At 40.5% G+C, this 26112-nt stretch overlaps 1 protein-coding gene across 1 annotated transcript in view; it reads left to right on the top strand.

Annotated features, from left to right (window-relative positions):
* The window catches only part of LOC5571395 (alpha-tocopherol transfer protein), a 74679-nt gene extending 58199 nt beyond the window's left edge, over positions 1-16480 (top strand). Inside the window, exons 4-8 of the mRNA XM_001653597.2 lie at positions 13249-13330; positions 15182-15361; positions 15509-15619; positions 15684-15817; positions 16162-16480. Of these exons, the coding sequence (XP_001653647.2) occupies positions 13249-13330; positions 15182-15361; positions 15509-15619; positions 15684-15817; positions 16162-16276 (622 nt within the window). The 3' untranslated portion in view covers positions 16277-16480. The remainder of the gene's footprint in view (positions 1-13248; positions 13331-15181; positions 15362-15508; positions 15620-15683; positions 15818-16161) is intronic.
* The last annotated feature ends 9632 nt before the right edge of the window (positions 16481-26112 follow it).

Below are 26112 nucleotides of genomic sequence, written 5' to 3'. Positions count from 1 at the left end.
CATAACAAATCATATTGTATAAAAGCAGCCGGATTAATGATGGAGAGTTTTATTCCACATCAATAGGTTGCTATATTTTACGGTGTTGAGTTACAGCTGAGTGAAAGCACCAAAGCGATAACCGACGACATTTTTTTTCAGCTTAGATATGCAGCAGCAAAACGTTTGCGTTACAGCTTTATTAACGCTGTTTGTTCTATTTTTGACAGCTTTCATTTTTTTTTGCTGCTTTCGCTACTTCAATTCAACTGTTATACAGCACAAAGCAAATAATCTTGGCTTATAGCGCTAAAATTGTTACTTAGGAGAAATGTTCAAAAAAAAATTTCTACAGCGAGTAACGTGTGAAGCGCCATACTTTCTCAACGGCGTACTGTGATTTAATAAAAATTGATTTTCTTGACCATTTCTTCAACACTTTTTGGTCGCGCTTTTGTATTCTGTACAACATATGAGGGATAAAAACCAACACTTTTCGTGCACAACTTAAACGTGGCGATGGTCATTCACGTGACATTTTTATGTTCACCTGTTATTGATGTTGTAATATTCCATATTCAATAGGTAGTAGTAGAGTATTCACATCAGCAGCCGTTGAAATATATTTAAACATTCTCGCCGTTAAATGGGAAGTTGTCTGCCCGGATAAAAACGTATCATTCAGTGAATGGAATAAACCATTAATGTACAATATAACGTATTGGATACAATACAGCGTATTGTAATTGAATGTCGAAGCAATATTATTCTTGTTTGGATATAAAATTCAAAAACAATATAATATATTGTAACAGAACATTGTATTGTTTTTAATTGGTTTTATACCTTACAATTTTGGTCAAATTCCTATTTTCGCGTTAAACAACTGTTCCTTTTTTCTATGTAGCTTTGCTGAAAGAAATAAACAAAACAAGTTCAGAAAGCAAGAAATGTTCGGTGATAAATATTCAAAAAGTAAAAATAAGTAGTTTTTTTGGAAGTCACTTGACATTAGCTGTGACGATGAATGCAACCATCATACAGTTCGTTGAATTGTTTTTGTATTGAACAACAAAACACGAATTGCTAATCAAGACAATACATGAACAATATATCGTATTGTATTTTCAAAATGTTTGTATGAGAAAATATCTATATTTGTATTGTTACGATACTTAACCACCCATACATTATATTGCAAAAATCTCATATACCATACAGTGAACTGTTTAAAACAATATATTGTACTGTAATTGTATTGTCATTTTACATATACTGTATTGTATTTCCAATATATTGAATGGTACTGTTGCAATACTTTATATTGTTTTTGTATTGTATTTTTTATCCGGGTGACTCCATGGCCGGCTCTCCTAATTGGACAATCACTTCATCCTTAAAAATATTTTCACGAGTTACATCTCCAGATGCCCGAGCTGTGTCATCAAATACTTGTACTCGAATGATCTTAACTTGAGAGTCGATCTTTCGTTGTATCTGCAACTTATTCAAGATTAACTATGGTAGTATCAAATAAAAACCAAACTCTAACCAACTTTCAGGATCACAACAATTTCTCGTAAATTTCTAGATACTCATCTTTTATAATCCATTCAATTCAAAATTCAACAAAATATTACTTGCTTCTCTTTTCATTAACGTGATAACTCTGGCCTTATTTATCTCGAGCTTAATGCCTTAATTTCACTTCCGAAGTAAGTCGATCAAGTAACCTTAGTTATCTCAGCTGAAAGTCTCTTCAATAAAAATAATAATAACTGTAACCTTAACGTCATAAGTGACTATACCGGGGTTGGAATACAATCCTAGATTTTTGGTATGAGAGATATGTGCTCTAACCACTATACCAGGCCAGTCCCCAAAGATCACTGTTCCGTATTTCTGATCCGTTTTATATGTATTGTTTACTTAGCCAGTTTCTGAGATCGAATTTCGTTAACACTCTAGATGAACAAAATAAACTTCTGGGTGGGTTTTCTTAAACACTTCAGATTCCAACCTTTCCTCTTGTCCCGACATACCATTTCACTCTACCTACACGATTCTCATTACGCATCAGATAACATTATCGACTTTTCTCAGACAATTTTCATTACCTGTCTCTGGGGGTTGTCCCGACATACCATTTTCTTTAGAGGTTTTCATTACACATCCATTTTCAGATGGCTTCCATTACACACCATATTTTTTTCAGGTGGTATCCTCTACACACCATTTTTTTCGTGATTTGCATTATTTCTCTCAGGAGGTCATTTCCACACCCAATTATTTTCAGGTAGGTTTTCATTATAAACCCTATTTTCCCGAGTGGTTTCTATTACATACGCATCCTATTTCGTTCTGGGTTATCTTGTAGTACATACCCTTCTTCTTCTTTCTGGCATTACGTCCCAACTAGGACAAAGCCTGCTTCTTAGCTTAGTGTTCTTATGAGCACTTCCACAGTTATTAACTGAGAGCTTTCTTTGTCGATTGACCATTTTTGCATGTGTATATCGTGTGGTAGGTACGAAGATACTCTATGCCCTGGGAATCGAAAAAAAAATTCCTTTACGAAAAGATCCTCGACCAGCGGGATTCGAACCCACGACCCTCAGCTTGGTCATGCTGAATAGCTGCGCGTTTACCGCTACGGCTATCTGGGCCCCACAACTTACCCTATTATTTTCGAATAGTTTCCATTACACACCGTTTTTTTTTTCAGAGGGTTTCCAATACACACCTTATTTTATCAGATGGTTTTCACTACATACCCTATTTTTTCAGGTCGTTTTCTTTACAAACCCTATTTTCCGAGGGTTTGTCATTACACACCCTGTTTTGCCTCCGGTCGTTTTCACTACTTTTTTGTTTCTGGGTGGTTTTCATTACACACTCTGTTCTTATCAGGTGTTTTTCATCACACTCCATATATTTTTTTTGGATAGTTTATTATTACACCCCATTTTTCCCGGGTGGTTTTCATAACGCACCCTATTTTTATCTGGTGGTTTACATTACCCACAATATTTATTTTCCCGGGTGGTTTTCATTACGCACCCCTTTTTCAGGTGGTTTTTATTACACACCCTATTTTTCCTTGGGAGGTTTTCATTACACACCCTATTTTTTTTCGGGTGGTCTTCATTACACACCCTATTTTTCCCCCGGGTGGTTTTCATTACACATCCTATTTTTTTTTCCGGGTGGTTTTCATTACGCACCCTATTTTTCCTCGGGTGGTTTTCATTACACACCCTATTTTTTTCCTGGGTGGTTTTCATTACACACCCTATTTTTCCCCGGGTGGTTTTCATTACGCACCCTATTTTTTTCCCCGGGTGGTTTTCATTACACACCCTATTTTTTTCCCCGGGTGGTTTTCATTACACACCCTATTTTTCCCCGGGTGGTTTTCATTACGCACCCTATTTTATTCCCCGGGTGGTTTTCATTACACACCCTATTTTATTCCCCGGGTGGTTTTCATTACGCACCGTATTTTTTTGCGGGTGGTTTTCATTACACACCCAATTTTTGTTTGGAAGGTTTTCATTACGCTTCCATTTACTCTACCAGGGTGGTTTTCTCTACGCACCACAGGTTTTCTCATACACTTTTCCATCGTTCGTTTTCGTTGCACACTGCACCTTACACACTCAATCACAATTTGCTAGCTGTATCACCATTTTTCTGAAACGCTCCTTCAATTGATCTGCCATTCCGAGTGATTCTTCACACCTGGCTTACCAATAAGCAAAGTCAATACTAAGCTCCTGGCAGGATCGCCAATGTAAATATTCGACAATCCCAAATTGGGAAACTGTCAGCCATCTTATAACAGTGTGGAAGAATCACCCGGAATGTGACTTACTTCACCGGAGATCTAACACTGACTGACTGAGGAGGCGATTGGAAGACTGACGGCCACATCACGCACACACTGATATTGCGATCATAGCAAACGCATGCATTACCGTCTCAGCTGTCAGCCAGTAAGGGGAAAGGAATTAAACATACGCATGTAAGGGGAAAGGTATTAAACATACACACCTCACACCCGGGATGAAACTGGTTATCGTGGGCCTGTCTCAAGATCTCGGGGACCTCATCGGTTGAGAGGACAAGTTTCCATTCAAACCGAGAGTCGAAAGGTACATTCTTGGCCTTCACAAACTTGTACAGCCTATTGTCTTCGACTTTAAAATCGACGAAGTCGTCTGGACGTTGTTTGACCTTGTCCATGAGCGAAATGTACCACGGTGAGGTTGGTAAGGCTTGAAATGCAGCAATGCTACGTGACAGAGCATCTGGAACGACATTCTCCTTACCTTTTCGGTGGACTACTGTCATGTCGAATTGCTGCAAATCCCAGCTCCATCGACTACATCGTGAGCCTACTTTCCACTTCGTTTTCATGATGTGGGTCAAAGCTGACGAGTCAGTGATCAAGGTGAAATGAGACCCCTCAATGTAACCTCTAAAGGCTTCGATGGAGAGCAGCGCGGCTAGTGCTTCTTTCTCGGCCGCATGATAATTTCTCTGAGGAGTAGTGAGTTTCCGGGAAAAGTAGGAAATAACCCTCTCACCATCCTCCTGCTGCTGAGTAAGCACTCCAGCTACCGCGACATCGCTAGCATCCGTCTGGATGACGAATTCCCGAGAATAATCGGGACTTCCCACAATTGGAGCGCTGACGAGGTGTTCTTTTATTTTGCAAAAAGCTGTCTCTGCTGCGTCGCTCCATCTAATGACCTTGGATTTGGACTTTAAGAGATCCGATAGTGGTCCGCAGGTTTCGCTGAAGCCCGGAATAAAGCGCCGATAATAATTTGCCATGCCAAGAAATCTTCTAAGCTTGGTGATCGTGGTGGGCCTTTCGTATTCGACGATTGGTCGAATCTTGTCGGGATTACCACGGAGACCCTCTAAGCTCAGAAGATATCCTAGAAAGAATATTTCCGGTACTCCAAACCGAGATTTCGCTAAATTTATTGTAAGGTTGGCTCTGTTTAGTCTGCGAGCAATTTCACGAAGTAGCTGGACGTGATGCTCAAATGACTCTGTTACCACGACGATATCATCGAGGCAAACGAAGACATAAGGTTCCAGTACACCATGACCTAGAACCTTGTTCATAAGTCTCGCCAAAGTGGCCGGGCTGTTCACCAATCCGAATGGCGTTCTGGTGTACTGAAACAACCCCTTGCCCTGCACGCTGAAAGCCGTGTACTTCCGTGAAGATTTCGCTAACGGGACTTGGAGAAAGCCTTCGACAAATCAATCGTCGAGAGGTATTTTGCTTTCGGAAGTTGGCCCAATATTCGGCAAGGGTGCGGCAAAGGGTAAGCATCACGAACAGTACGTTCGTTAATCCTGCGCGCATCCAAACAGAGCCGAACCTTATGAGGTTTAATAACCGGAACGCAGTTTAGCGACCAGTCAGAATTACTGGGCTCATTTATTCCTGTGTCAAGCAACCTCTGCAACTCCGTTGCCACCAGACCTTGGGTCTTGGGAGACATTACATACGGAAATTGACGCACCGGAGGCTTCTTGCGCCATTCCTCAGCAATCTCTATCGTGTGTTCCGCCAGGGAAGTGATGGACAATCTCCCGGGACGGGCTGGTATGAAAAGCGTCTTAATTTGTTCTATAGTCTCCTGCTCAGAAGTGGACAGAACGGATGATATTGGGGTCCGCTCAAGATTCGTGTCATCTTCGATATTTTCCACCATAGCACAACCGGTTATTGTGGGTTGGATATGGAAAGTCTTCCAAAAGTCCATCCCACATATACAGTTAATGGCCAAGTTGGGAACAACTAGAGTAGGCACGACCTTAACCGCGCCGTTCCACGAAAAAGGTAGGTAAACCTGTCCGCGGACATTAAGTTGTTCACCGCTCGCTGTTCGTAAAGTGGGCGGGTCCCGAAGGGGAAATATTCGTTTAGGTTTGATAGAGTTATACGTGGTTTGATTCAGGGTAAGATTACTCCCACTGTCCAGAAGCGCACGAAAGCTGACACCGTACACTTTCACTAAAGTATAAGGACGGTTATCGTTTTGGAACGGATAAGAAATGGTGTATCAAGCAGGAGTTCTTGGATAGATGTTATCCGGTGCCAGTTCGAAAAAGGAAGGAGGGTTTACGCCAAGAAATGAGGCTTCAGCGGGCGGCGGTTTTGGCTCGCTGCTAATGCGTTTTTTACGCAATACGGACAATTATTTGACGGATAGCCTCTGAATCCACAGACCTCGCAGAGGACTCCCTTTGGGAGTCTGCATTGATTCATCGTATGTCCAAATTTGCCGCAATTGAAGCAATGTCGGCTGGACAGAGGCTGATGGGCTTCAATCATCTCCTCTAACGTAGGTGGTGGACGAGACCCAGTCCGAGAAAACGCGGTTCCGGCTTCAGAACCATTTTGATTTGGCTGAGGTACTAATGGAGTTGCATTTGAGTTGGTTCGAGCTTGGAATTGCTGTGGTATCGGTGGTTGCTTATTTTGCTTGTCCTTCGGCTTTTTAGGCTTCGCGATGTATTCAGAATCCTCCACGGCGTAGACCGATTTCTCAGGTCCAAACACCTTGTTGTAAACTGAGAAGTTTACAGCATCGATTTTCTGACCCGCGGACACAAGTGTTGGGAGGTCAGTTATCGGGAGAAAATTCAACTGCTTCTTGTAATCGATCCGAAGATTCTGAAGCAGTATCTGAACCTTTTCGTATTCTGGCAGTGGAATACTCATGGTTCCGAAAAGGTCTTCCATCGCATGGTAATACTGGAGAAAGGTTTCATTCCTCAACTGGTGCCGCTGATACACCTTCATTTTCATCAGGGTATCGAGATCAGGATGCATGAAAGTCCTCCTGAGCTCGTGCACCAAAAGTTACCAGTTCATCAAGCGACCCGATGCGCGCATGGTCATATACCTCTGCAGGGCCGGTCCCTTAAAAAGATGAATCGCCGAATCGAACAGCTCTACGTCTGAAACGTGTTCCGCGACAGACATTGCTTGAACCATTCCAAGGAATTGGTTCAGCTTCAAGCCTTGATCTTCCCCATCGTATTTCACGATGGTCCACTTGGATACAGGTAAGGAGTGACGTACCTGGTTACCTGGTTGGACTGAATTGAAAGGAGTTCCTTGCGAATAGGGGTTAGGCGGTACTGCAGAAGTAGTAGTCCACTGATTGGACCTTGGCCCGAACGGACAAGTCGGATTCCCTGGCCATGGATTGGCCGTTGGGGCAAACTGTGAAGCCGGATTTCCCACCAACGGAGTGGACGTCGACGCAAACTGTGAAGCCGAATTTCCCAACCATGGGTTGGACGGTGGCGCTAGATGCGAGGTCGTATTTCCTAACCATGGATTGGACGATGGCATAAACTATGAGGCCGAATTTTCCATCCACGGATGAGAAGTGGATGGGTTGTTTGATGACGAGAAACCCTGCCACATATTGGAGTTAGGCACACTAGCTATTGGTGGAACTCCCGGACCAGGGTTGGTTGATTGCGAGCGACCATAAGCTTGAAAACCCGGGGTTTTCTGAAGATGAGTGTGCCAGGAAGTGGAGGACTGGAGAAGCGCCGATGTGTAACTCGATGGAAGTGAGAAAGTTACACTCGTCCTTGGTTCTAGAGGTCTAGCCGAAGTGGTTATATGACGGCTCTGAGCGAATTGTGAGTGCAATGGATTGAATGAGAGAGAAGACGGAAAAGAAGCGGTGGGCTCTAAGTCAGGATGAACAGTGCTTAACGGCTGTTGATTTCTGTTGGAACCCCCGGAATCTACCGGAGACTCTTTCTCCTGTGGTTGGTCCCGTCTAGCCAACCCCACTGTAAGCTCACTAATTCGACTCAGTAAGACTTCTAGTTGAGAACTGACAACAGGACTCTCTGGAACTACGGTAGTCCCTGTCTCTACATTTGGTCGGAATAAATCAACCAAAGCTTGGTCCTCTAGAGCTTCCCGATTTTCAACACCCGATACCACATTTTCTTTGTAAACATATTTCTTCAGTAACTGGACCACATTAATCAACATCGCCCAACAAAAGGTTTTCTGCTTCTCCCCTCGCTTGCTGAACCAAAAGGATAATCCGATGGCCAAAGTGCAACAATTTAGCTTTTCCCCTCACTTGCAGATTTTTGTCACTTTGTTCTAGCCCAGCCAAAAGCTCGTCGTAATTACCCTTGCAAAAACGGAGAGTTTCCTACCAGTCTACTTCTAGTTCCACCTCAATTACTTGATTATGCTCTCTTTCCCCCTTCAAATGATCACGAAGGCTTCTTCGCCTTCGTGTGTAAGTGGGATCCTTCCTTATTACTATTGAACGAATTTTCAATTCAAATTCAAGCTCATCCGGCGATAAGTGGTCTACACTTAAGCTGGGATACCATTCCCGGATAAACTCTACCGCTTGCTTATACTCATGCAGTGCTTCAGCCATTTCCCAAAAAAAAAAAAATTAAAAAGCACAAGACCAACTAAATTTACTAATTATTCAAATATCAAGAAAACTAAACCTAATAATTAAATAAAATTGGCAAAAAAAACTGTGAAAACTTGAAATGCTTATTATAAAAAAAATAAAAATATTATTATAACAAAATTATCTAAATCTGCACTTATTTCCTAAAATCGAAAAAAATGTAAGAAAAAAGCGCAAAAATATCAGATAAATTAACACTATTTCAAATATAATTAACTAACTATTTCTCGATGAATTTTGTCGAAAAATAGCTTAAAACATATGAAATCTAAACTAATTCATTGAAAAATATATATACAAAATAAAGAAAAAGGCAAAAAAACAAGCAATAGCTATTCATTGAACTAGAAATTTGTAAAAAAAAAATATGAAGCACTGTGTAAATAAACTAGGCACTAAACAATAATTATTCTCTACTAAATTAACTAATTTACAAAGCACTAATTCAAGAACAAAAGGCTGAAATTCTAAACTTGATTTCCAAGGAAGAAAACCATAAAATAATCCGCAATTCTCATCATCCGAACGATTCCAAAAAAAAAAACACTTTATCCGATAACAATACTATTCCGATCACAATTCACTCACTCAATAAGAATTTTTGGAACAAAGGATTCCAATTCCTCCCGGAGCTTCCTTGAAAAGGGTTCCACTTTAAAGTTAAAGAAGAAACCTTTTCTTATCCTTTTTGTTGGGCGCCAATTGTTAGAAATTCTTTGTTATAAGGGACCTTTTGTCCACGGTCCTGGCTTTATCCTGGACCTCAGGGTCGTTCAAAATGGCTCCGTGAAGGATTTAGAGGGTGTGTGGAACGACTTCCCTAAAACTGAACGGTGGATTAACTCACAAGTGAAGAAGTGAAAAATAGGGATTAGCTACGTAAAATAATTCACGACTGCGAGAGTAGTTCAATTCAACATCTTATATTCATTTTGTTTCCATAGGAATTTAAGGAAAAGGTAAGGGATTATTGAGGCACATACCGATCTACTTCCACCTGACAGCATACTTGACTGGCTGGATCGGAGGATTCCGGCGTGGCATGCAACTTCGGCCCGTAGGATTGGATTTCCGGTACCTTCTGCATGTCGTTTCGGTCAACTTGATCTCCTCAAAACTGGGCGGCCTTCAGCTCCGGAATATTGGGCCTTCGAAACCTTCTCCGAGGGTGGCTTTCCGTTCCGGACGAGTGACGTCTTCGCCCTTAAGCGGATTCCAGCCTTGACTTGGCCCTCGGCGCACTTCCGAAGAACTTCACTTGCAACTCCGGCGGGCTTGTTAGTAGTTGGTCCTCGTCCACAATCACCACGGCACAGTCTTCGGGGTCACTCTTATTCACTGCGATCCACCACCGGGAATTGTAATGGCCGATATCTTGAGGTTTTCGGTCCCGCAAACTGTTCACTAATAGAGACCCCGCACCGCGATGACAGCTCCTTTTATGGGGTTCGTCCTCGCTGGTATAGGATTTAGTTAGCCGACAGTAAGGTGAACTGTGGCAATCGGTGGTAACGGCAAATGGTGGGAATAGGGAAATATGGATGTGCATGGTAGGGATATATATTCGATTTTTTTCTGATTTTCAAATTCAAATTTATTTCTTTTATTTTCATCTCATTAAGTTCAAGTTCATTTTGTGTTAAATTAATCTATCGTAGTTTTAAAATAAAGAATAAAAATAAGAAGATTATACATAAATATATACAACAAAAATGAGACCTTTTAGAAAGGTAACAGACCGGAACAGCTGTTCCATCTCCTCGCACTCCTTCTCCTCCAGGCGGCGTTTTTTCTCCCAAAAGAGGCGGGTCTGCTGTTGCCGTTTCCGTCTATAGCGTTACACGTTCTGATGGGTCCCTTGCTGCAACATGACCGCCCGCGCTGCATTCTTCACCACCAAAATCTTCTGGCACTCCTCGTCGAACCAATCGTTCCGTCGACTCCGTCTCACGTACCCGACGTTGCTCTCAGCTGCATCGTTGATGGCTGCTTTTACTGTTCTCCAGCAGTCCTCAAGAGGGGCTTCATCCAGCTCCTCCTCTTCCGGTAATGCAGCTGCGATATCCGGTTGTTTCAGCCGCTCTAGGTCATACCGGGGCGGTCGACGGTACCGTACGTAGTTAACGACGGAGAGTTTTGGGCGCAGTTTGACCATCACCAGATAGTGGTCAGAGTAGATGTTAGCGCCACGATAGGTCCTGCCGTCTATAATGTTGGAAAAGTGCCGTCCATCAATCAGGTGTATCGGTATGGAAGGCTGTGCTGGAAGTAGGTGCTACGAAGGCGGCGAAATCAATTAGTCGTAGGCCGTTTTCGTTCGTCAGCCGGTGGGCGCTGAACTTTCCAATCGTCGGTCTGAATTCCTCCTCCTGGCCAACCTGAGCGTTTAGATCTCCTATGATGATTTTGACACGTGCGGTTTGGTATTATACTATAGCGAATCGATTGATGATCACTATTAGTATAACCGTCATCAACGCGCCAGTTCATGATACCTAAAAGGTTAGGACTACAGAACATCACACCAATAATCGATTCTGCACCATTTCTATGGTAGGTACTCACTGTACCCACATTTGCTAGCTCTACGTTTAATGCGGCCAGGGACTCCAAAAACAGTTGGTCTCTTTGGTTGGTGCAGCAGCTACCCAGCTCCACTGCCCATACATCACCAACTATAACTACTGGCTGCCGACTAGCCAATTTGGCTATCATCCTGTCGATCATGTGGAAAAAATCCTCAATCGACCACCTTACCTTGCTGGCGTGTAACAGTTGCAATAGAACACTCCTTTGATTTTTGCTATCGCAAAACTGTCGTTTGAGATAGAGACTACTTATTGGATTAGGTATCGTGCTGTCGTCGCTATAGTTACCAGCTGTTGAGACCTCTCCGTCACCTAGTTCCCGTTGTTGGCCAGTACGTGGTATGGGTCCGATAGTAACACCACGTCGGTCTTCGTTTCCGAGACTGACTGCCAAAGCAGCTGCTGGACTGCATCACAAATTTAACTGTGTACTGAAGTAAGGCTGCTTTGGTACTCTGCTTGTTCCCGGACATTTGGATTCACCCGTTGAATGTCAATTGTCTGCTCTTGCGACACATATTAGGCATTTAGCAATTTACTTACAATCGTTTGACTTTATGGGCGGCCTTCGGTGCCGCATTTTCTGCACAGCATACTTCTGTCGGGACTAAGGGAATCTGGGGTAATAAGTTACCCTTGAGGCTAAACGACCCCCGGTGCTCTTTTAGGCTATTTGCGAAGTAATTGGGACCAATTTTGCATCAGGGACTGATGATAAGTATCTCGAAAATGAGATTTGACAAGAAAAAAAACACGGAAAATGCTCATTTTTTCCAAAACATGCAAGAAACTCCTAAAAGTCGTTTTGCCCCGGGAGTGCATGTTACCCCAGATACCCTTATTGCATTTCCACGACTTATGGAACTTCCCGAAACTCATGCAAAACATGGAATAATCAGTTGTCGAGTTTACTCTTGAGTTCGTTGGTATCTCTATGGTGCCCTAGTCACGTCCTTGCTGAGAAGTCCAACTGATATAGGGTTTCGTTCTACTTCGTCGTAGGAGCTACTATTCGTCGTATCAAACTTAAAATGTTCCACTACGGCGGATATTCCAACTTACCTGCAACATAGATTCATTTTCCAAATGTAATTTCGTAAAAGCTTTTATGATTCGTCCACCTGTACACCAAAAATGCAATGAAACTACTGTATTTTGATAAATAACTTCAGTTCAATTATCCACATTCCACCGAAATCGCATGGATGAACATGATTTGAGAGAAATGCTTAGCGATCGACATCAGTCACACCACTTTCCAACACAAGTTTCTTCCCGCCCCCTGTGTGGGGCACTTATTTTCACTATGGAAAACCTTCGTACTTCTTCACTGAAGGATTTCATTCCAATCACACGCCGTAAAACTTCAATGAATCCCCAAATTTTACGAAATTTCCTCAACCGCCGCGAATAATTGAGAATGTAAACAAAGTTCAATCCGTCGTACTGAGAAAAAAAAAAGATTGTGCGCATCAATGTGTGCGCGACGCTTGACGTAAAAATACGGTTCCTTTGATTGTGTTGTTTTCGCTGTACTGTGAGCAAATGCCAGAATTGTACGGTCAAAAGTAATTGTGTTCATATGTTTGGGCTGAATTTTGATGAGAAACAATTAATTTTAAAGGAAATTAGTATATTCCATCATGCTGAAGGAATGGAGGGAGATGCCCGTATATCTATATTTTCTAGTAAAACATTTTATTATAGCGTTGATGTATTGTGTTTTAGCCACTCAATACATCAAAGTGAGCCGTAAGTTGTTAGACGAATCTGGAAACTGATTGCGACGGAGTTGAAAACGATACGACGGATTGAGAATACGGTAAGATGCATTTTCTTTGCATTATTTCCAAAAAGAGATCAATATTTATCAAAATGTTATTGTATAATGCTAAAGCCGTTTTGAGAAAGAATTGTTTGGCATCGGTTTGTATCAGTATCATTCACTGCAATACTGGGAAAATTGCAGTTCTCACTGATCAATGCTTACGATGGATACTAGCACATCACCCTACCAATTGAATAAATAGTTTTGACAGGTTTTGACCTCAGGAATGAAATATGGATGTATATCCAAAAAAGTAAAAATTTCTACGTCGTCTTGATTGATCAGGTCGACGGATATTTCTACGATGCACTTTTCATTTACTTTATTTCTTAATGTTTTCTCACAATTTCAGCGACATGGTTCCTCTACCATCAATTGAAGGGTGCGAGGATAAGTTCGTGTTTTATCGCCTGGTAGACTGTGATCCAGATAAGGTAAGTCAAACATGTTTTTCACATTGTTGCAAATCACGACCGACTTAAAACATTCTGTTATGCCACTAAGATTAAACTTTAGGCGCTATAAAAGGTTTCGTTATAATTCAATAGCTACCTTTTCTGCTAATACAGCATCTTGATTGTATCATGATTTCTCCATTTTTCAATTTTGTCTAGTGCTGTCACGTACTAGAGGGTGCCCCCCTAATATTTTTTTATTTTAAAGGAATCGAAAAAATGCTGCCATAAAGAGTTTTTGTTGCCATAAAAATCTAAAATTATTCCAGAAAATTCTCCACACAATTTCATAAAAAAATATATATATATATTCAGCTTTAGACTCTCCCAACAATTTATCTCGGACTTGTTCAATAACACTGTAGTTTTTGCAAATATTTCTCAAATATATTGAGTGCATCTTCAGCGACGTTACAAACCATATGGTGAGTTTTATATTTTTTTTCAAACTCACCATACGGTTCGTAATTGTGCTGAAGATGGGCTAAGAGTCAAGGATTTGTCTTGGAATTCCAATATATTCTTTAAAAAAAAATAATCAAACATACCCATTTAAACTTATCTATGGACTCCCAAGAGATTGTTCAAGGTTTTTTAGTATTCACATTCCAAAAATTTCTAGAAAAATAACATTCTCTTTTTCCTTACAGTATATTGAGCCTTTTTTTTATTTTTTTTTTATTTCTCATGATGATTCCTTTAGGATTCTGCCTTGAATAATATTTACTGAGTCTTTTTTACGCGGCTTTTTACACGCTTTTCATACGGACATGGACCTTAGTGTATTCAGGTTCTCTAGAATTGTATGTTTATCAATATTTCAATTTTTTATATGTTTGTTTCATTTTCAAATGTTTTCCCTTTTCCAAAATTACTCAATTTGTCTTATTTATGGCTGGAGGTTAGACTGGCCCAGCTTAGTATGGGAGAAAAATTAAGTTGTACAATTCCACGGGGCACCCACCAGGATTATTCTTTAGGGTTAAAGGAAAACTTCCTGAAAGTTTCAGCTCATTTGGTCGTTCCATGAGCTGGCGCAATTGAATTGAAGTTAATATGGGATTTTCAGCTCCAACATACAGGAAACAGCACATTATCTCATGTTTGAGTCAGGAAAATTGCTGATCGCGTTCAATTGAACCCAGAATGGCAAAAACGCTACTTGATACTATAGCAAACAATATTGTAGAAGGTTGTATGATGATTAAAATTGATAAAGTTGGTGTTTTAACTATCTGAAGAAGATTTGCAAAATTGCTTAGTCTTCCTTCAGCTTAGATTAGTGGTAGCCACTAAGCGCATCATAGCCACCTATGACACTGGGCTAGCTGCGGCACAAGGTGCATGCACATGGGCGATTGTACGGGCGTGCTGATCTAAGCCTAACTTTCAACAACTGAAAGCTTAATGAAAATGAGCTTCAATCCAGATACAACCTTCGGCAATTATGTTCATTAGCATATCAACTAGTGAATTTGTCATTCTGGGCTCAATTGAACGCGATTAACTAGTGTACGAGACGAAACAGTGACATAGGGTCAATTTTCAGTATATTTGAGACAGATATTCCATATAAACTTTGAATTGAATGCGCCAGCTGGGGGAGCTACCAAATGAGTTGAAATTTTGAGAGAGCTTTTTTCTTACCCTAAGGCACATATCTAGGGGGTGCCCCGTTGAATTTTACAACTTTTTTGTTTAAGGGACAGTCTACTGGAGGTTGAGCTAGATATTCGGTATTCTATTGATATTAAGTTTCAAATACTACCATTAGAATTATTATTTGAAAGATAATTTGTGTTTCAATGTCTTCGATTTCCTTCTTCAAAGTTCCACTTCAATGATGTCATCCGAACATTTTTCATAATTGCCGACAGCCGTCTAGTGCAACCAGATATCCCGATGAACAACGGAGGTGATATTCCAATCTTCGATATGACCGGATTTACGCTGAGGCATCTCACAAAAGTGATCCTCTCCACGCTGCGAGTATACATGAAATTCACACAGGTAATTATCTTGTTTCAGAAACGGCGATAAAAGAACAACTGCACGCTCACGATTTTCCTATAAAAACTGATTTTAATGATAACTTTCGGAAATAGCCACCTATTTATGTAAACAGAAGTTAATTATTCATTTCTCTATCACTTGCAGGAAGCACATCCAGTGCGACTAAAGGCGATACATGTGATCAACTGTACTACCTTCTTAGACCGAGTAATGTATATAGTGAAGCCATTCATGAAGAAACAAGTTGCTAACATGGTATGACTAATGAGGTTTATCAATTGCTTCTGCGGCACTTATCGAGCTGTTTTCTCCATCCTAGCTACACTTCCATCTGCCCAACTCGGAAACGCTTTATGAACACGTTCCAAAGGACGCCCTTCCAGATGAATACGGTGGAAAGCAAACGATTGCTAAACAAAAGGCCGAATGGTTCAAGCGACTGGAATCGTTGAGGTATGACTCATTATACATTTAATTTACTTCAGATTGCCTCTTATCAGTAACAGAATCTATGACAAATGACCGAGAGGACGGAAGGTCGCAAGACAAAACGTCGAAGTCGAAAGGACAGAAGGTCGAAAGGACAGAAGGTCGAAAAACGAATATGAAGGGACAAAAGGTTGAAAATATTTTTCCAACGTAGGAAAAATTCCCCACAAAGTATATCATGTTCGAACTTTTGTCCATAAACCTCAGTAGCATGGATTCTATTAAAGAACAAGATAAAAATTATATGTTATATTTGACCAAATGGTTTTTTATATATTTCCAAATTGTATTTTTTTATATATTTTCAGAGATTACTTTACCGACGAATCTCGCTGGAAAATCGACGAATCACGAAAAACAAATAACAACAATAATAACAACAACGATCTTTGTGGTTCATTGAGGAAGCTGGAAATTGATTGAGAGGAAGAATTAATAAAAAAATATACGAGATAGCATTTTACATGTAAGCTCAACATTACAAAAAAAAAAATACACATGGTGATATAACACAGCATAGAGATTAAGAAGGATATACAAACATAAAAGAAGACATGTTGCCTAAAAAATGATGAATTGAAAAGCAATAAACTAAATGGACTTCTTTTTATTTGATGTGGCAGCAAAGATTTGAAACTTTTTCATGAAAAGAAACTAATATTTTCTGAGCGTTTGAAGAAAAAATCCAAACCCAAAATTTGACCATGAATTCATAAGCATAAGCCGAGTATTGAACCACGAACAGGTACATTGATGACGGTCATGCTCATAGTGATCATCAAGCGGTTCGTTATAGTGAGTTTGATTGGCCGCCCGTGGATGCTACTCCAGTATCACCAGATCAGCTGCACTTACACAAGGAACCAACCGAATGACTGCTTGGGACTAACAGACACCCTCAGTGTATAAGTGCTGGTGATCTTCTATTTTTAGGCAACAATGGCGCCTGCCACGTCAGAATGCAGACCAATGTGGGGAAGGGGGAGGAAATGATGTTGCACTTATACTGGCCCACTGTAGACCGTGGAGTCCGACTGCATCTACGCCAGTTCATGCGGGAGTTTATGGATTGGGGAAAGGCATGGCAGAGAGGTTTGCTTTTGTGGTTAGCAGACTGTCTATGTATCAGGCGTAAGGAATTGCATGCGCGTGGAAGAATGGAAGCGTTAGGGAAACGGTTTCTCGTCCGTCTCTGGTTCTAGCGTTTGCTATGAACGAATAGTTTGAGTGTGATAGATTAAGAATGGAAGATAGAAGCAAGTGAGAGATATACAACTACAAAGACCTTCTGCTTATGGAGCAGAAGCGGTAGCCTTTAGTCCACCAACCCCGTCTTGATCATCAAGCGGTTCGCTAGAGTGGAATAACTCAACTCAATCCCAACTCGAGGTTGGATAACAGTGCGCTTTGACAGCAAGGTATTCTTTGAAGCCTCACAGGCGCGAACGAAACACTCTGAACCTAGACGGTGAAAAGCTAATTGCTGTAATATCGTGGGCTAGTGATGCCTAGGGAATCCCTTCCCAGAGAAGGCAGGCCGTCGTTGTACAGTAGTGCAAATCTTGGAAGGATCTTCCTCTGGACTAGGCGAAGATTGCAACGCGTTTACACTGAAGCATGAAGGGAAGACCGTGGTGCATCGTGCAGAGCGACAAAGTATCGGCAAAGCAACGAGCATGCTTCGAAACCTATGCCAGAGGAACCCCGAGTGGGGTGAAGCCTACAGGCTGGTAATGGCTAAGACCTGGGAGGGAGGCACCGATACTACACACGAAATATGACACAAAATTATTTCAAACAGCAAGAAAAATCCAGCTTGCCAACGACAATCAAGGCAGACTTGATGAAAATCGCTAGTTTTCTTTTGTTGTGTACCTTCGATCGTTCTGGACAAACATGGAAAAAGGGCCAAAGTTTTCTATGCATTTAATTTTCGTTTTTATTGAAAAAAGTAAAATTATGAGTATTTGAATACTTTATTTTCAATCAGAATAAAAGGTGCTATCGTGACATTACTTTTGAATAAGCGTGAATAGCTTTTCAATCGATTTTTTTGTCATATTTGTTAAAATGCAAAAAAATGTTTTGATAAATTACGCGCTTTTATCATGTTTGTCCATTGTTCAAGATCTGGGCTCACAGTGACAGTTCGTGACAGCAGAATCTCGGCTCACCTTGACGTACATAAATTTCGTATTGGTTTCTCCCTCCCAGGCTAAGACCGATAATTGTTGAACGAGCCCATGCCCTCCCGTGCCGTATGCGGCAGATGAAGGGGAAGAAGTGGTGAGGGTGACGAACAAAGTGCTGGTAGCAGTCACGTCAAATAATACACAGGAACCCAATGGATCCGTTGTGTTCAGAACCGCGATGCAAAATTGCATAGATCGAGGAATCTTCTCGCATATATAGAAGCTACAGGTTTCGGTGCTATTACCAAAGGTGGGGAAACTGCAAGGCAATCGTCGGTTTTTTGATTTATCTTTCTGCTAGTTACGGCGGGCAGGTTGTTAGAGAGGTTAATGCTCAACAGCTTAACCCTCTAATACCCAACCCCGCCTTTAGACGGGGTACACTTTGGAATTTTGTGTATTTTTTCGTAGCTCGCAAATCAAAATGATTTTATTTTTGGCTTATACCTTGACTCATAACACGCATATAAGAAAAGTTTTTTATGACTTTTGAAACTTTTTTGTATTTTTAGAAATTGTTTGAAAAATTGCATTCTTATATAACCTACAAATGCCTGGGCTTCATTTAACGTGTAATAAAAAATATCGTACCTTTTTTATTTTTCTACGATTAACCTATCACAAACGCAGAGCCTGGTGGTATTAAAATTATTTCAAACCTGTTTTTCCGTTAGTTACACGGAAAATAAAATACGCTCCGAAAAAAAATTAAAAATTTAATATTTTTAAAAATACCGTAACAATTTAAATTTTTATTATTGCCAAAAATCAACAACTAGAAAAGGCTTCAAGAAAACATGAAAAAGCTAGGGGTGTTCAAAAATAAAAATTATAAAAATCAAAAACCAAAATTTAAAAATTTGCGAATAAAAATAAATAAATGCCCAAAACGTGTTTAAAACGATTTTAGATAACGAAAAATAATACTTAAATCGAAAACAAAAATTTGGGTATTAGAGGGTTAAGTAGCACGGTCTGTCAAACAACCAGTTCGGAATCAGTAAAGGTAGATTTATTCTGAATACAAGCCAGTCTATCGTCCAGACAACCGATGTGACACATCCGTTATTGTGTTGTGTTCACTCTGAATGTGAGGAATGCGTTCAACAGCGCTATCTCGAAGGTGAAAGCTCATACACTTAACCAGTTCACTTCAGCCTACACACTTTTACTTCAGTTCTGGTGCAATTGTATTAGCTTCAGAAAGCTATTCTTAAGCTGTGTCTATTCGTCATACAGTAGAAAAAGGAAAGGGTAGAAAAGCGTTCGGATTACTGTGGGAGTACCTCAAGGTTCAAGCCTGCACCCGATATTATGGAATGCGATGCACGATGGCGTACTGAGGCTGCCGCATCCGACTGGGTTTCTTCTTCTTCTTTCTGGCGTTACGTCCCAATGGGACAAAGCCTGATTCTCAGATTAGAGTTCTTATGCGCACTTCCACAGTTATTAACTGAGAGCTTTCTTTGCCGATTGATCATTGTTTGTACAGCATGCCAATATGTGTAATTACCCTACTTGTATTGTACCCATACCACAATGTAGATATGCATGCATAAAACAGTTGCTATTAAGTCTCCGCCATGGCTGGACGACCAGAAAATCGGTTGTTTTTATTTTAACTCAAAATCACAACGTAGGAAATAGAGTCCTGCCCAATGTCCGAACAACCATTTTTGCATGTGTATATCGTGTGGCAGGTACGAAGATACTCTTTGCCCTGGGAATCGAGAAAATTTCCTTTACGAAAAGTCCCTCGACCAGCGGGATTCGAACCCACGACCATCAGCATGGCTGCGCGTTTACCGCTACGGCTATCTGGGCCCCTGACGGGTTTTAAGTTTGTTGGTTTCGACGATGACCCTAGTGGTCTATGGCGAATCGATGGAGCAAGTAGAGACAGCAGCGCGCTCTGTCTCTATGATTGAGGAATGGATAAGGTCTAGGAAACCGGGAATGGCCCATCACAAGTTTGAGGTGGTGATGGCCAATTACCGCAAGCCCGATCAAACGGCACTTATCTCGGTAGGTGATTGCACCATAGAGTTCAAGCGATTAGAAGCTCAGTTTCACTATCCACGTTGAACATGCCTGTAAAATGGAACCTACGGCTATTGTGGCACTTTTCAAGATTATGTCGAAAAATTCTGCTGTAATTATCAGCAAGCGTGAGCTCCTGGCTGGCGTGGCGCTAACCATTCATCGGTATGGGGGACCATAACGCTTCGATCGAACAGAAACCCAAAGCAGTTGGAGAAAACGTGCATACGCTTATGTGCTTGAGAGTAGCAAGCACGTATCAAACTGTTTCCAAACAGGCAGTGTACATCATACCCTAGTAAAATTGGCCGTTGAATAACAGCTTATTCACTAAAATGTTGTTTATACCGTTTCTTTTCAGCTGAATTCAGCTACCAATGTTACCTGGGTAGTCGGGATTACGCCCATAAGATTCAACATAAAAAAAGGTACAACCAAAGAAGTCCGCAACGCGTGTGCAGAGACAACGCTTAGATGTTGTTAGCAAGTATGGGATAACTTCACTAAATTAGGATCCTTCCGCTAATATCAATGTGTCAGATTGCTGTAACCATGGGGAAATGAACTTCCATCTGACGCATGGTCGGGACATGGTTGCTATGGACCTGTGCACGAGTTCACGAATTTGACGTTTGAGCGGTGCCGAATTCACTTGTTGCCATGGTCACGTAAATAACACGGCACCGCTCAAACGTCAGATAGTGAACTCGTGCATCAGTCCATATAATAGAATTGTTAGTAGTAGAACGCTAATAGCGTAGTTGTCACAAAACTGATTTCAATTTTTATTACCTTAAATTATGGTTTTTCATTGTTTGTTCTATACCATGATGTTGTTTTGGCTCTTAAAATTAATCTGACATTTTGAAGCCCGGTACTCACGCTGTCAGTTCGTGGCAAACTAGATGTTGGTAACACGAACAGCAGCGACATTAGCATTCTTAGGTTTATGCTTCTACTGTCCATATAGGCCATATAGGCAGTACCTGGGAGGGAGGCACCGATACTACACACGAAACATAGAGCAATGTTTGTTTGAACTGCAAGATAACTCCAGCTTGCCAACAACAATCAAGGCAGGCTTGGGGAAAATCGCTAGTTTTCTTTTGTTGTGTACTTTCGATTTTTCCTGACAAACATGGAAAAAGGGCCGCAGTTTTCTATGCACTAAATATTCATTTTTATTGGAAAAAGTAAAACTATGCGTTTTTCCAAGGGGGTGGTCACTCTACACAGTGTGCCTTGCGCAGCTATGGCACTTTTCGGCGCACTGACTGGCACACCCTACCAAAGTGGGTTGCTATAAAAATTACAGTAAACTGAAATTTTCGTCCCAGCAATCATTGAGTTTTCTGAGTTGTTTGCCACATGTCAAACACAGATTTTCCAAAACTTTTGCGTTGGTTTCGGATTCAGAACGAACCTCCTAATCTTGTTTAAAAGATACCTACAGAAAAGCGTCCGTGACCTTGTTAGCTCAAAGCAACTTCCAAAGATGTGGAAATGGGTAAAAATGTTGGGAATCTGATTTGATTTTGAAGATCATCATCATCATCGCCGTGTGTTCAGAGGATTACAGGGATCCACATATGGCATACGTCTTACTGCATCGCGATGTTTTCACCGTAATTTTCTCCCAATTCTTCGCACCCCCTCCCTGCCACAACGATCCCGTTGACGCTCCGTGTCACAGTTTCCGTATTGTCTTTGAATTCATGTGGATCGATAAGAAAACGTTCATAAATACGTAGCATTTTTTGCCAAGTTTTTAGCTGTCCCCTCCCCATCGTATCATTTTTCCTATACCTAATACATGGTTGGTCACAAAATCGTAAACTGCCCTTCCCTTTAAATTGTCACGTCATTTATGTACGGTCTCTAATGTAAGTGAAATGTATCCCGGAAAACACAGCTCCATGAAAAACAGTGATTGGGAAGTAATGTAAAATTTGAGAGGCAAGCCAGAAGAAAATGAATCATGTCAATGCTTGCTGAGAATGTTTTTTCCATAATTTCAGTTCATTGATTTTTATGGGATGTAGAATTATAGAAGGTTTGGCATGCTTGGCACACCTTGGCGCTTTGAAGGCACAGCTGTGCCGAATGAAGTGCGTAGAGTGACCACCCCCTTGCGTTTTTCAATGCTTTATATTCAATCCGATTGAAAGGTGCTCACGTGACATTACTTGCATTGTGTGCATGAATTGATTTTCATTCGATTGTTGTCACTTTTTATGAAATGCGAAAATGTGTTTTAATCAGTTTTTCCATGTTAGTCCAATGTTTGAGATCTGGGCTCACAGTGACAGTTCGTGACAACGGAATCCCGGCTCACTATGACGTACAGAAATTTTGTATTGGTTTCTCCCTCCCAGGGCAGTACCTGCGCAGTTTTGGACACGCAGTATATCAGTAGAAGCATAAACCTACACTGAGAAAAATCTACACGTCAAGGTCGTGTGTTTTACTTATAGATTTGCGCAATGAGGAAAACCACATGGTTTGAGTGTGGTAGCCATATGGATTTCATCATTGATTTCACGGTATAATAACATGTGTATCAACATTAGGTTGTCATGTGAAACAAACATGAATTTCCAAATATTAAATCATGAAAACCAACTGATTTGCTTATTGAATTCGAAATGTAGTAGCTTTAGATAGTCATGTGTGATAGAACATAAATGTCATGGGACTGAAAGAAGAAATTTGGTAGAAAAACTTTTGCTCCCCAAAATATGGATCCGAAGCTCCTCTGCTTGTCGCAAGCTCTTTTGATTTTTTTACAAACCCGTGAGCCAGCAACAAGCGGGGCGCCGCAAATCCATAATTTGGGAAGCCAGGGATAAGCATATTCCATTTTTTTCGAAACTGAAAGCCAGGAAAATCTGTTAGTGGAATCCGATTTTTCTACTAAACTATACATTATAAACAATGTTTTCTTATAGAAAGGTAGAATTCTCGTATATCGGTCAACTTCACTAATAAAAAAGAAAAATCGAATTCACAAATTTTCATCTAACACTTTCAGCTTCAAAATTTGCTTCTTCTCTTTGGAAGCATGATGATGACTGTCGTTCGACACGAGGTCCAACCGCAATTCAGTTCACTATGCATCCCATGGGTTGATCACAAACAATTTAGAAGCTTTGAACATGGAAATCGATAGAGCATAGCTCATGAATTTCATCATAACAATCTCATTGCGCAAATCAATGAATCGACCAATTTGAACATGATGATTATGACACAAGATAACCATAAGCAAAACACACTGAATCCGTGTTGGAGTGATGATCTATGCGTCCATAGGTTGACACATACGAATCTGAAGAGAAAGCTTCGGGAACCTATGTGGAAAAAATATGGAATCCCTGTTGGCGGTTGATGAATCAATCCATGAAGCAAAACACAGGAATTTAATGTGTAACACACACGAAGTTTGCAAGAAAATCATATCAAATCGATATGGACGTTCATGAATCAATCCATAATTTTAAACACACAGATCGAGCGTGTGGATTTTTATCAGTGTGGACCGATGCACGAGTTCACTAGATTGACGTTTGAGCGGTGCCGAATTCATTGGTTGCCATGGTCCCATAAATAACACGGCACCGCTAAAACGTCAGATAGTGAACTCGTGCATTGGTCCATATCTTTGAATTCAAGAATAATGAATACATAAATTCAATAAATGAAAACCGTCTAAAAGCATTGATTGAAATAAACAAACATTTGTTTTAACCATGCCTGCATGCATGTATTGTTGTTCATTGAATGAATTTTATAGATTGCACGTCGGCACATTAGTAATGTCGAATTCGTTTTTGAACCCAGGTTGGAACTGGCGCAACCCCTTTCTGAATCACAGTTTCAACCCCAACCCGATTTAGGTTCGACCGAACTACAATTTGCTTGACGTTTGTTTGTTTATGTGTTGATCACCGACCCAGTTCCTAAAAACGAAAACGACATAAGTCTTGTGGTAATATCTTTAATGTTGAACGTATACTAAAGTATGTTCAATGGTTGTCTCAAATCAAACCGCGAGGTCTTGTAAAGTATAAAGGCCGGAGCACAATGGATCCGGTTGACAATCCGTTTTTTTGACAGCTATTTTAAATGAACGGGATCATATGCGCCAACGCACAATGCATCCGGATTGACTTTGCGGTTTGGTACTAAACTGTACTAAACGCAAACTCAACCGCATAGTCATCCGGAAGAATAGAAAATTTCCAAATCTTGCGCTTGAGTTTACGGAAAGCTTGTTTGTTTTGACGGTTTCTACAGTGTGCGGTTGTTAAGTTTAGTGATTTTTGTGCATAATTAGTTCAATTTTCACTAAATAAAATACAACCGGATCTGTGGTGAGCTGGTGAGATAAGCATTTTCGTTGGTGGGCAATGCATAATCTCGACTGCAACAGAAGCGGTGATTAACATCACAGTGAAGTTTGAATAACATTTCCTGCATGGGGTCGATGCTGCTGTTGGTGATGTTGCGGATAGCTATGGTCTTCTAATCTATTTATGTTCTATTCATCGTTGGTCGATGAAGGAAACGACCATGTAGCGAAGTGCAACGAGGGTCATATTTCGTAATTAACGATAATATTGGTTCCGTAAATCTTCCAGGAGATACTTCAGGAATTTTTCTATGATTTCCTCCTAAAATTATTTCATGAGTTTCTTCTGGGATTTTTACAGAAGGTGCTACAGGATTTTTATAAGTTCCTCCAAGAGTTATGTGTGGAATCCCTGTTTGAGTTTTCTCTGGAAATTTTCCAGTAGATTCTTCTGAAATTCCTATAGGCATAACTTTTGGATTTCCTCCAGGAGTTGCTTATTTTATTTTTTTTTGTGAAGTGTGTTCTATAACTCTACAAGGGCTTGTTTCTGGAATTCCTCTAGGAGTTCCTTTTACAATAACTCCAAAAATTGCTTCTAGATTTTGTTCTAGAGTTCCTTCTTCTTCTTTCTGGCGTTACGTCCCCACTGGGACAGAGCCTGCTTCTCAGCGTAGTGTTCTTATGAGCACTTCCACAGTTATTAACTGAGAGCTTACTATGCCAATGACCATTTTTGCATGTGTATATCGTGTGGCAGGTTACGAAGATACTCTATGCCCTGGGATGTCGAGAAAATTTCCTTTACGAAAAGATCCTCGACCGGTGGGATTCGAACCCACGACCCTCAGCTTGGTCTTGCTGAATAGCTGCGCGTTTACCGCTACGGCTATCTGGGCCCCTAGAGTTCTAGAGTTCCTCTTGGAGTTTTTTTTTCTGGAGTTCTTTTTTAATTCCTTTCAATAAAATCTTTTTGATTTCTTTTAAGAATTCCTTTTGTATTTTATTAGAGGTTCCTTCTGGTATGCCTCTTCATTCGAAAGCTGCTCCTGAATATCATCAAGAAGGTGCTTCTCTCATTTCTCTAGAAGTTCCTCTTGAAGTTACTTCTAAATTAATCTAGAGAAGTTAACTCTGAAAATGCTAGTAAATTTCTCCAGGAGTTCCTTCTGTGATTTCTTTTGGATATTAAAAAAATATGAAAGAGTTTTCCTAAGAGTTGTTTTAAAAATTCATCAATAAATGACTTCTGATTTTATTTCAGAAAATCCTCCAGGGTCTCCTTCTAGAATTTCTCCTATTTGTAATGGAAATCTTCCAGAAGTTTCTACTAGCATTCCTTCTGTGGCTGCTTCAGAAAATGCTTCAAGTATTTCTTCTAAAATGCTCTAAGAGTTTTTTTCTCTGGAATTCAACATTGATTTTTTCTTTAAATTTTCGCCCGAATTTTCTTCTGTAATTCCTAGAATTTCTCTGGCAGTTCAAATTTCAGAGGCAATTTCTTGGATTGATGCTTCTTGAATTCCTCAAAGAATTACCGGGTACTCCCGTTGGTTTGACCACATTTAATCTGAACACTTTTTAATTTGTACCCCGATAATTTGCACATCGTTTATATTAAAAATGGTTCAAACATCATTTAGCTCATGGAACGGGGTAAAGTGAAATGGAACGCT

The sequence above is a fragment of the Aedes aegypti genome, chromosome 3 (genome assembly GCF_002204515.2).
Source record: "Aedes aegypti strain LVP_AGWG chromosome 3, AaegL5.0 Primary Assembly, whole genome shotgun sequence".
NCBI classification, from domain to species: Eukaryota; Metazoa; Arthropoda; class Insecta; order Diptera; family Culicidae; genus Aedes; species Aedes aegypti.
The sequence above is the reverse complement of the archived record's forward strand: the minus strand, read 5'-3'. Positions and strand labels throughout refer to the sequence as shown.